Genomic DNA, 12243 nt, shown 5'->3' with positions numbered 1-12243 from the left:
ACAAATGCAGGCATAAAAACTGCTTTCAAAAATCTTACTGACCCACAACTTTGAAGTCTGAAGGGTATTTTTTCTGTGAAGTAGAAAGCATGCTTCTGTCTAAACCTCAGTCTCAAAAGTCTCTTTCTCTCTCCATCAGAAGACGCCTCTGACGGCCTGTCGCCCGCACAGCCCCGGCTGGTCTCGGGGAGCCCAGACAACAGGTTTTCTCGAAAACTCTCCCCTGTGGATATCTATTACGAGATGAAAACACGCCGTAACTCTGTGGCCAGCTCAGCCAGGTACAAACTCAGCACAATTTGCTTTCATGCTCAGCATGAGAAAGTAGAAACAGCTGTTTTTCCACTTGATGGTGAATCAGCATTGATTAGCTGGCCTGAAATCACCTCATTTAGATGAAAAACCGTTTAAGTAGCGTGTAATTAAAACCTGATTCTAAAATAAAGGCTCTTTACCATTCAATAACATTTAGGTAGCAAAGTAGTAATTCACCCTAAAATGAAAATTTGCTGAACATGTACTCACCCTCAGGCCATCCAAGATTTGGAGAAATGTGAGATGTAGATGATTTTGTGCAAATTTTCAGCAGATTTTAAGTTTTGATTTTTACGTTTTTCGAATCTGTTGTTTTAAGCTAAAAGACATTATTAGAAACTGTAACCACTTCAGTTGTGACTACTGTGATCATAATATAACGGTGATTTTTATTAATATAATATTGTTTTTTACAAAATAATAAGACTACAATATTTCATCATCAGTTTTATAAAATGGTCTTCGTCATAATATAACAACACTCCAGGTTTTACAATACTGATTCATAGATTCATAACAAGAAGACTTTACTTGTATTTTTCTCCCAGCCCGAGTCACTCTCTTCCAAGAAGTGTGTCAAATCTGGAAGGTAGAAGTGTCCCAGCAACTCCGCTCCTGTCCCGCAATGGAATAACAGGAGTGCACATCAGGTTACAAATGCGCAAAACACACATACACAAACATATGTTACACCACTGCACACATCAGCTCGAATGCTGACTCAGATCAATGCCGAGTAGACACTTGGCTAATGGTTTATAGTGTAGTTAAAAGCACTGATTTGATAATGACACAAACAATTTGATTAAATTACTTATTTGCAATAATGTGTAATGAAGTAATGGATGTCTAAGGAGGTTGAGTGTAAAGCCCCATTATTTCCTTCTCAATTTAATTACACATACAGAGAGTCCTGGGAGACACTGCTAACAGCATATACACTGATGCATTGTGTGGCTGGCACTTGATCAGTGCATCACTTGGGCATGCATCACATAGTCCATCGAAAAAAGAAAAGTCAGTCATTATTTGCTCACCCTCACGTCATATGCATTTCTTTGTTCTGTAGAACACAAAAGAAGGTACAGTATTTGGAAGAATGTTGGTTCCCATTGACTTCCATTGTATTTTTAGTCCAATGAAAGTCATTCAGAACTGAAATTGTTTGGTTACCAGCATTCTTTCAGATATTTTCTTTTATGTTCCACAGAAAAAAGAAATTCATACAGGTTTGGAGCAACATGAGGGTGAGTGTGAGTGATTTTTTTGCTTCTTCATTTACTACTGATTTTACCAACCCCCTAACTGAAAATATTAAACTCTAGCATCATGTAATAATGAGTTTTGTTTTTGCTGTTCTGTTGCTTTTCAAATGTGCACTACCATTCATATTGTTTTCGAAAGTTTCGAAAGTATCTTAATACAATAAAAACAGTAATATTGTTAAATATTTTTTTTATAATTTAAAAGAATCCTTTTCTATATCCATATATTTTAAAATGTCATTTATTCTGTGATGGCAAAGCTGAATTCTTTGATAAATAGAAAATCGAAAAGAACAGCATTTATTTGAAATATAAATCTTTTTCAAACATTATAAACATTAACATTATATTATCATTTATTATTGACATTATAAATGAAAACGGGTAACTTTATGTCTTTACTAACATGTCTTTACTGTCACTTTTGATCAATTTAAATAAATCTTAAATAAATACAGTTTGATACAACAAAAGTGCTCTACAAAAACCCAGTAAGCAAGGACAACAATATTACACCTAAAAATACATACAATTAATAACTGTGTTTCTTTTCAGTTCTGATTCATTTAATGCATAAATAAATGTATTACTTTTTGAAGTGTGATAAATTGTATTAATTTAAATGACTTAGGTCAGAATCATCTAGCGGCACTGCTGCTGTGAAGCAGTGGTCAGACAATCCCGAGGCGTCCCATCAGGTGTCTCTGCAGTCTCAGGAGGGGTCGTCCTCAGGGTCCTACGAGCAAGGGCACAGACGTAGCAATAGCTCCGAGACGTTACTCGACCGGCACGCCACCGCAGCGGAGGACGGAGGTCAAAGGTCAGGCATGCCAGTACGGAACGGCCCGTACAAGAGCTCGGAAGCCATCATGGACACAACTTTAAAACAGGCGCAGCGGAGCAGCCCAGAGCGGCAGGTAAACGGGCACGCTGAGCTGGCCCGTGTTCGCTCGGCCGCAGGAGGTCGAGGAACGAGCGGAGGTGTTGGTTACAGTGAGATCCTTATGGATTATGTTTTGGGAAAGCAGCAGAAGATGCAAGCTCAGCAACAACAAAGACTGCAGGTGCAAAGTAATGCAAAATCCCGGCCGTGGCCCGCCGGTCCCAATGCTGCTCCGCCTCCCTACAGGAATGGTTTTCCCCAATCACAGCAGCTTATCCTGGGCAACGGTCCTCCGGCCTACAGCCCTCTAATGCTGAGAGGGAAACCTGGCGAGCCACGGAGGGTCAAAGTGTCACGCACCAAATCCTGCGGCCCATTCGTTCCCTTACAGCAGCACCAGCAAGAGTCCATCCTGCTCTCTGCCTACAACGAAACCTCCACCTCCAATGGTACTGCCATTAATGCAACGCATAACCAGCATATCGACCACCTCCACAGACCGCCCCATTACCCTCTCGACTCCTCCGCACCCACGACCCCTGACGACCCCACGCGCAGCCTGCACAAGGCTCTGGCTCTGGAGGGTTTGAGAGACTGGTATCTGAGGAACGCGCTGGGACAGACGGTCAATGGAGGAAAGGGAAAAGAGGGGACTCAGACTCAGCGCAGGCGTACCACATCCTCTCTGCACAACTCACACCATCATCCGCCGCTCAAACACCAGCCACAGTCCTTCCAAACAGACACGTCCTATCCACAGATCCCCCAGTCGGCCACGTTTCATGGACACCCTCTACATGGCAGGTAATTGATGACTGTTTTAAAATCTACATGCATAAAGTAAAAATTTTAAAATGTGTGTGTGTGTTTGTATATATATATATAATACGCTACCAGTCAGACGTTTTTCTAAAGACATCTCTTCTACTCACCAAGCCTGCATTTATTTGATGCAAAGTAAAGCAAAAGCAGTAATATTGTGAAATATTTTTACTATTTAAACATTTTATTGTAATGAATTTTAAAATATAATATATTCCTGTGAACAAAGCTGAATTTTCATTATTATTCCTCCAGTCTTCAGTGTCACATGATCCTTTAGAACACATTCTAATATGCTGATTTGCTGCTCAATATTTTTTTTTTATTATTATCAATTATCAGGATTCTTTGATGAATAGAAAGATCCAAAGATCAGTATTTATCTGAAATAAAAAGCTTGGAGTCAGTATAATTTTTTATTGTTTTGGGAGGGGTGGGGGGGGGGGTATATACAAGTTAATACTTTTACCAAGCATGCTTTAAATTGATCAAAAGTGATGATAAAGACAATTATAATGTTACAAAAGATTTCTGTTTCAGATAAATGCTGTTCTTCTTAACATTCTATTAATCAAAGAAACCTGAAAAAATTATACTCCGCTTTTTTCAACATCATCATGATAATGATAATTTTTTATTTTTGCTGTAAATTCAGCTTTGAAATCACAGGAATCCATTACAAATAATGAATAAATAAATTACAAATTAGAAAACAGTTATTTTAAATAGTAAAAATATTTCAGAATAGTACTGCTTTTGCTTTACTTTTGATCAAATAAATGCAGGCTTGGTGAGCAGAAGAGACATCTTTAAAAGAAACATGAATAATGTTCAAAAACTTTTGACTGGTAGTGTACATTTAATACATTTGTATTAATTAATTACTACATTATATATTATGTTCTTTTCTGCATATACTAATACATTTTGTAATGCAATTTTCATGACAATATTTTGAATGAACAGTAATTAATAATAATATACTTTGAATAAACAATAGTATGTTATTAAATTAACCTTTTGATTATTTTATATTTAAATATTTGAAATATTATTGACATTTAACATATCCTGTTTTCTATTTTAATAAACTCATAAATAATAAATAACAGTTTTTTGTTTTAATACACTTGAGTTGTCACTGGAAAAATAAAATAAAATAAATACAAGTATTCCTATGATGGCTCCAGTCCTCAGTGTCATGTGATCCTTGAACAAGAATTACCAATAAACAATAGTATATATTTAAGGTAACATTAAATTAACATTTTAAATATTTTATATTTATTATATACATTAATATTCAAATGTGGTGTAATATTCGGGTGGTGTTGGCGCAGTGGATAAGACATGTATAGCAATTGTAAGTTGCTTTGGATAAAAAGCGTCAGCTAAATGGATAAATGTTTAAAATGTTTAAATGTTTTTAAAATGTTTTAAATGTTTAAACAAATGTATGGGGTTGGTAAGATTTGTAAAGATTTAAGATTTTATGCTCAATAAGCCCACATTAAATGTACAATATTGTGAAATATTATTGCAATTTACAAGAACTGTTTCACATCATTACTCCAGTCTTTAGTGTCACATGACCCTTCAGAAATCAATCTATTATGCAGATTTTTTAATTTTTAAAAAACATTTCCTATTATTTTCAGTGTTAAGAATACAGTAGCTGAGCTGCTTATGTTTGTTGATACTCTGATACATTGTTCTATATATATATATATATTTGCTTTTCTTCAATGTTATCTGATTTTGTGGCCTCTTCTTTCTCATCACTTACAGGTCGATGGAGCTTTCTTTGTACCAAGATACCTTTTCATCTAAGATGCAGGACATGACACTTAAAGACAGCAGTAACGACAGACCCACACCAGGCACACTGGTCTGATTTCACACTCATGCAAACACAAAGAGACTACAGCTAACACCAGCTTACATGTGTAAAGAATGACAGACTGAGAAAATGCCAAAATGGACTATTAAAAAAAAAAACTTTTTGGTTCCTTTCAGCAGTTGACAGAAATCAGTCTAGCATCCTTGATATACTAACATATGCTAAGTATACTTGTACTCAAGACCCTTTTCAGCATGAGATCAAGCTGTCTTCTAGTTTCACATCATCTCTGGGTTCCTGAAGATTTTTTATGATAGTTTCCCTTTTAATTAGTAAAAGTAGTAGCAATCTCTGGCAAAAGAGACAATATGTCAGCACATTCCTATGAATTCATTCTGTCAAACTATTTCCAGCCTTGATATGGATTTGTCACAAAATATATAAAAAGAGCTCTTGTTGTTCAGGAGAATCCAGTATTGGTCGCTGGTGAGACCTTCCACAAGTAGTACTGGACATGTAAGGCCCTTTGAAAAAGAATCAGGATCTTCTCAATGCTTTTATGGAAATATTTCTATGCAAATTACAATCAACTGTGTTTAGACAAAATTAATAATTTGAGTTTTGCTTTGGTCATTCCGAGTAGTGATTTTGAAATATTTAGGAGAAAAGAACCAAGCCTAATCTTATTCTTTGATGGACTGTTATAGAGTCAGGGACTCAAGAAATGTAGAATTCCATTAGTATCTTTATTACTAAATCACAACGTGGAGGAGTATAAATGTGCTCATTCAGGAGGATGAGATAAGAATGGCACAAAGGTCACATCTTTATCTGTATCACTCGTATTTATCGTGCTTTCTTCCTCAGGCTGTAATTATATACCCATATTAATATACACAGTCAAAAAATAAACAGAGAAACGTACAGGTAGAATAAAGAATAAAATACATTTGATATATTATAAAAATTGCATGTCTACGAAAATTAAACCAGAATGAAAGGTTGAATCTCACAAAACCTGTCAAAAACATATTTCACTCCAAAATGTTTTAGTGATTTTTTTGGTCTACATTATGATTTGCATTATTTTAAAATAGGAAATCAGAACCTGAAAAAATACATAAAATACTGTTTTATTTAGGGATTAAAAAAAACATATAAAAGTATTTTTCGTTAGATTTTTGGGGTGAGATATGACTCATGTTACATGGTTTGCTGAGACTCCTATCAGGAATAGAAATCCTTGACCACTAGGAGGAGCCCCATGGTGTGTTTTGAGGGGGTTCTGGATCTATTCAAATCTGTAGCATCCACTGCAGATGCATGCAAAGTGTCCTGCCAGGTGCAGTGCGTGTCGCAAGAATCACCAGCTTCTTGTGTATAGCGCCTTAATTGCAATTGTTCATTGTTTTTCCTATCGGATTAACTGCAGATGTCAATATTTACTGTATGTTTCAGTAATTAGATTGCATGAAATGAAAAGGATTAATTAACCAAATCAGGACTTTGCCAAGACTAGTAATTTTCCCGCACCCTCTTCTAGAATTTATTCAAATTGTGATACTCAGAATGTGGCGTTGCCTACTAATGCCACGATGCGAATCTTTGACCATTGTGCCTAGCTAATGCGGTGGGGAAGACTTGTAGAAACAATGACTTATCACTATGTGTATTTCTCACAGCCAGATTAAATAAAGAGTTAAATCATTTCCCTATAATACTTTTCCCTTCAGAAAAAAAACCTTGATGTACCAGTGCATGCGGGTATCTGTTCTTCTTTACTCCTTCTCTATTGTTCCCTGATTTTTTTAATTTGGTTCACTGTGTTATCATTATGTAGGCAACTTGATGTCGGTTTTGAAAAGCTTTTTCATGTCGGATGCCTTCACCATGAATATATCTGTAGAATATAACACTGAGAGTTGAATTTACTGAAGCAATCCAAACTTTCTCAGATACTTTGTCACCAAATGCTGTCGTGCTTGTCTCAGGACTACACTGAAAGCTGCTTTGATTGTGGTCTGTCCATTTGAATCCACACCACTAATGCATGGAAGTGTCTCTAATAGAAATAACTTTTCTTTTTATAAAATCTGAGTTTAACATCTGTGTGACGGTTGAGAAGGTTGTAAAATGTTTATGATGCTTTAAAACCCTGCTGAGGACATCTAAGATTATATTTCAAATGTTTTGAAAGATCTTGTTGCACTCACGTCAAACATAATCATTTCTGTTGATAAAGAAAACTATCAGATTATGATCTAAAGGACGATGAATATGAAGGATAACAGCCTTTTGTTTTTGATTAAAGACTTAATAGATGTTGATTTCGAACTGAAAACAAATAAAACCAATAAAAGTTTGTCATATCATGGTACCAAATGTTAAAACTTTTTGAAGGTGTTCCCTAATTGTTTTGGACACTATTGAGGATTTTATTTCCTCCAATTTCAATTTTAAAATTCCTTATCTGAAACCTCTTTATTTGCGATTTCCCTGTTTTATCACTTTTGAAAGAAACCTATCCAACTGTATAGGCTAATTTGCTGTTTTCTCTTTAGTTTTCAACATTTTATATCTCTATTTGAAAAAAAAATCTAATAAAAAACCAAGACTGTACAAAGTTTGTTTTTAATAAAGTGTTTTTGGTCATATGTAGTGGTCTGTGTTATTTAACATTGCCTACATGTACTGACTGGATGACTGAAATGTCTAGTTTCAAGGGCGTAGGTTTGATTTTGGCTTTGGTGGGGACATAATGGCAGACAACAGACAATTCATTGTTTGATCAAAATTATTGACAATTTAATTGTCGCTGGATATTGGTAGTGACGTGTTATAGCAAGTCATGTAGGACTTTGGAAACCACTGTTAATTTTTTCTTAAAGGATTTGTATTTTTATTGTAGCCTATTTGTGTCTTTCTCTTTGTTTTGTTTTTATAACTGTAATGCCTTACTGGTTTGATGTTCTGGACTGTTAAATTAAAAAAAGCGATTCGCAACAGGTGCTCCGAAGTACCGATCTGAATCAAAAGATTCATAGGAAATCAGTTGAAAGCATCCAGTCATACTACTTAAGTTAATATGTATCAGAAGGCTGTATATTGTGGAATATATTGGAGAAATTGTTGTTGTATCTGATAGTACTCAATATAAAGTGATAGTCAATGTAAAAAGAGCAAAATAGGAGAATCAGATGAACACAAAACAGCATGACAAAATAAAGTAAAAGAGGGTAAACTTTATCATTCAGCTGAACTGTGCACGTAGACGTGTTTTAAACACTTTGGCTATCTAATGTTCTCCGCCCGTGTATTAGGCCTAATGTAGCTTACCTCCTTGAAAGTGTAATTCATTAACTCTTCAGGTGTCATATCCGGCTGAAATTACAACAGTACTGGTAACATACACATATATTTAATTGTTTGATCAAAATTGTTCCTGGACAATTAGGTAGCCTATACTTACTTGAGTATACATCTTAATTATACATCAAACAATGTTAATATGACATCACAGAATCTAACCATTTAAGTCCAAAAGCGGTTTCCAATTAAAGACTAAAGGTCATTAACTTCCCTGGAAAGTGATCTTCAATCCTGTCCGGAAACGAGATAAAAGTAATAGGTAAGAGTCTCAGTTGTGCATAGTTTCCTGCTGTTATCACTCTGTTCTGGTTGTAATTACTGTTATAAGTAAATGGTGTGTGTGATCAATCATAGTGTTTTAGCTTAATATTGAATTAATATTAGCATGCTTAAAAAAATTTTTTGTGGGAACTTGAACTTGGATTGCTGAGTGGAGTGGATGTGAAGGACATGGTCTGGCGAATTATGAGGCAGGCAATCAAAAATGACTTGGCTAAAGTGGTGAACTGGAGAGGTGTAAATGTGAAAACACCAAACCAAAGTTTAAAGCATAAAAACATTGTGATTGATAAGTGCATTTTTATCATAAGTCTTTCTGGAACCTTTTTCCCTCCAGGTGTCATAAATGAATGTTGAAAGTCATAGTTCTTAGACTGGTGCTGTCTTAAATGCATTTTTAACTCTGTATTTGTATGCTCCTATTGTAGAGGCTGTAAGGTGAAATCCTGTATGTGCACACAACTGAGCTGGAGGGCAAAAAAGTTGGTGACCGTGAGGGTGGCAGAAAGAGAAGAACGACTTCACAAGATGTTACAATGTAAACCAAACAAGTTATTATTAAGAGAGTGAATCTTTTACATTGTTTTTTATTTTAAGTAAATTTTATTATTTTTTTTGCACATTTGTAAATATGAGTTGTATTTTATTTGTCTATTGTTTGTTGTGTTTGTAACAGTTTAATTTGGTTTCTCTTATTAGTTTTTTTTTTCTTGTACTGTGACTGTTTATTTGTTGCTTTTGTTTAGCCTTATTCTAGTGTTATTGGTTTATCTTTTTCCAATTGTTTTTATTTTTTACCTGGTTGAGACACTATAGTCAAGTCAAGCCAAGACACCTTTATTTATATAGCGCTTTAAACAAAATACATTGCGTCAAAGCAACTGAACAACATTCATTAGGAAAACAGTGTGTCAATAATGCAAAATGATAGTTAAAGGCAGATTCATCATTGAATTCAGTGATGTCATCTCTGTTCAGTTAAATAGTGTCTGTGCATTTATTTGCAATCAAGTCAACGATATCGCTGTAGATGAAGTGACCCAAACTAAGCAAGCCAGAGACGACAGCGACAAGGAACGAAACTCCATCGGTGACAGAATGGAGAAAAAAACCTTGGGAGAAACCAGGCTCAGTTGGGGGGCCAGTTCTCCTCTGACCAGACGAAACCAGTAATTCAATTCCAGGCTGCAGCAAAGTCAGATTGTGCAGAAGAATCATCTGTTTCCTGTGGTCTTGTCCTGGTGGTCCTCTGAGACAAGGTCTTTACAGGGGATCTGTATCTGGGGCTCTAGTTGTCCTGGTCTCCGCTGTCTTTCAGGGCAGTAGAGGTCCTTTGGTGCTGATCCACCATCTGGTCTGGATACGTACTGGATCCGGGTGACTGCAGTGACCCTCTGATCTGGACACAGACTGTATCTGGTGGCTATGGTGACCTCGGAATAAGAGAGAAACAGACAAATATTAGCGTAGATGCCATTCTTCTAATGATGTAGCAAGTACATAGGGTGTTATGAGAAGTGTTTCCGGTTCCGGTTTACCTAATTAATGCAGCCTAAAAATCCTTTAACGGATTTGGATATTAATTCAATTCAATTCAATTCAAGTTTATTTGTATAGCGCTTTTTACAATACAAATCGTGACAAAGGAACTTTACAGAAAATTATGTTTCTACAATATTTAGTAGTAGCTAGTAGTTTGTGCACGTTTGACAGGATTTTAGAAAAAAAAAAAAAATAATAATAATAATACAAGACGTAGTCAGCTAGACGATGAACTATCAATATTATTAATTAATAGTAATTATATGATGCAGTCACACATGTAGCAATAATTGTTAGTTCTGTTTGTTGATTCAAGGTTAGCATAATCTGGGGTCCTCTGAGGGTCAGCATCATCTCTTCTCAGGTGTTCTGGATCCAGACTGGAGCTTGTGTAAATCCTAGTTACGGCAAAACATAGAAACAAAATAGAGACATCATTAGCATAGCTGCTGATCCAACAAAGTAAAATTAGTTTAACCCAAGCTAAAGAATAAAAATGCAGATGCAACTACACTCACAATTTAAGAGATACATTATTCGAATGCTTGGCGAAAGAGATGCGTTTATAATCTAGATTTAAACAGAGAGAGTGTGTCTGAACCCCGAACATTATCAGGAAGGCTATTCCAGAGTTTGGGAGCCAAATGTGAAAAAGCTCTACCTCCTTTAGTGGACTTTGCTATCCTAGGAACTACCAAAAGTCCAGCGTTTTGTGACCTTAGGGTGCGTGATGGGTTGTAGCGGGGTAGAAGGCTAGTTAGGTACGCAGGAGCTAAACCATTTATGGCCTTATAGGTAAGTAATGATAATTTGTAACTGATACGGAACTTAATAGGTAGCCAGTGCAGAGACTGTAAAATTGGGGTAATATGATCATATTTTCTTGACCTCGTAAGGACTCTAGCTGCTGCATTTTGGACTACCTGTAGCTTGTTTATTGACAAAGCAGGACAACCACCTAGAAGTGCATTACAATAGTCCAGTCTAGAGGTCATGAATGCATGAACTAGCTTTTCTGCATCAGAAACAGATAACATGTTTCGTAGCTTGGCAATGTTTCTAAGATGGAAGAATGCAGTTTTTGTAACATTGGAAATATGATTTTCAAAAGACAAATTGCTGTCCAATATAACACCCAGATTTCTGACTGTAGAGGAAGTAACAGTACAACCGTCTAGCTGCAGATTGTAATCTACAAGATTCTGTGTGGTGTTTTTTGGTCCAATAATTAATATCTCTGTCTTATCCGAATTTAATTGGAGAAAATTATTTGTCATCCAATCTTTTACATTTTTAACACACTCTGTTAGCTTAGGTAATTGGGAAGTTTCATCTGGTCTCGTTGAGATATATAGCTGAGTATCATCAGCATAACAGTGGAAGCTAATTCCGTATTTTCTAATAATATTACCAAGGGGCAACATTTATATTGAAGATAGAAGGGAACCTAGGACGGATCCTTGTGGCACTCCATATTTTACTGATGATAAATGAGATGACACCCCATTTAAGTAAACAAAATGGTAGCGATCGGACAGGTAGGATCTAAACCATCTTAGAGCCTGCCCTTGAATACCTGTATAGTTTTGTAATCGATCTATGAGTATGCCATGATCTATGGTGTCGAATGCAGCACTAAGATCAAGTAAGACTAGAAATGAGATGCAGCCTTGATCTGACGCAAGGAGCAGGTCATTTGTAATTTTAACAAGTGCAGTTTCTGTGCTATGGTGGGGCCTAAAACCTGACTGAAATTCTTCATATAGATCATTTTTATGCAGGAAGGTGCTCAATTGAGCAGACACAACTTTTTCTAAAATTTTAGACATAAATGGAAGATTTGAAATAGGCCTATAATTTGCCAGTACACTAGGATCTAGTTTTGGTTTCTTAATAAGAGGCTTGATAACCGCCAGCTTGAATGGTTT

The 12243-nt window shown here is 35.9% G+C and overlaps 1 protein-coding gene across 2 annotated transcripts in view; it reads left to right on the top strand.

Annotated features, from left to right (window-relative positions):
- ccdc120a (coiled-coil domain containing 120a) overlaps nt 1–7779 on the top strand; it is a 55362-nt gene extending 47583 nt beyond the window's left edge. For both annotated transcript variants that reach the window (XM_059504165.1, XM_059504164.1), the window contains exons 8-11: nt 140–281; nt 864–965; nt 2212–3267; nt 5074–7779. In XM_059504165.1, the coding sequence (XP_059360148.1) occupies nt 140–281; nt 864–965; nt 2212–3267; nt 5074–5179 (1406 nt within the window). In that variant the 3' untranslated portion in view covers nt 5180–7779. The remainder of the gene's footprint in view (nt 1–139; nt 282–863; nt 966–2211; nt 3268–5073) is intronic.
- Nucleotides 7780–12243: the final 4464 nt, after the last annotated feature.

The sequence above is a fragment of the Carassius carassius genome, chromosome 21, assembly GCF_963082965.1.
Source record: "Carassius carassius chromosome 21, fCarCar2.1, whole genome shotgun sequence".
In the NCBI taxonomy this organism is placed as follows: Eukaryota; Metazoa; Chordata; class Actinopteri; order Cypriniformes; family Cyprinidae; genus Carassius; species Carassius carassius.
The sequence above is the reverse complement of the archived record's forward strand: the minus strand, read 5'-3'. Positions and strand labels throughout refer to the sequence as shown.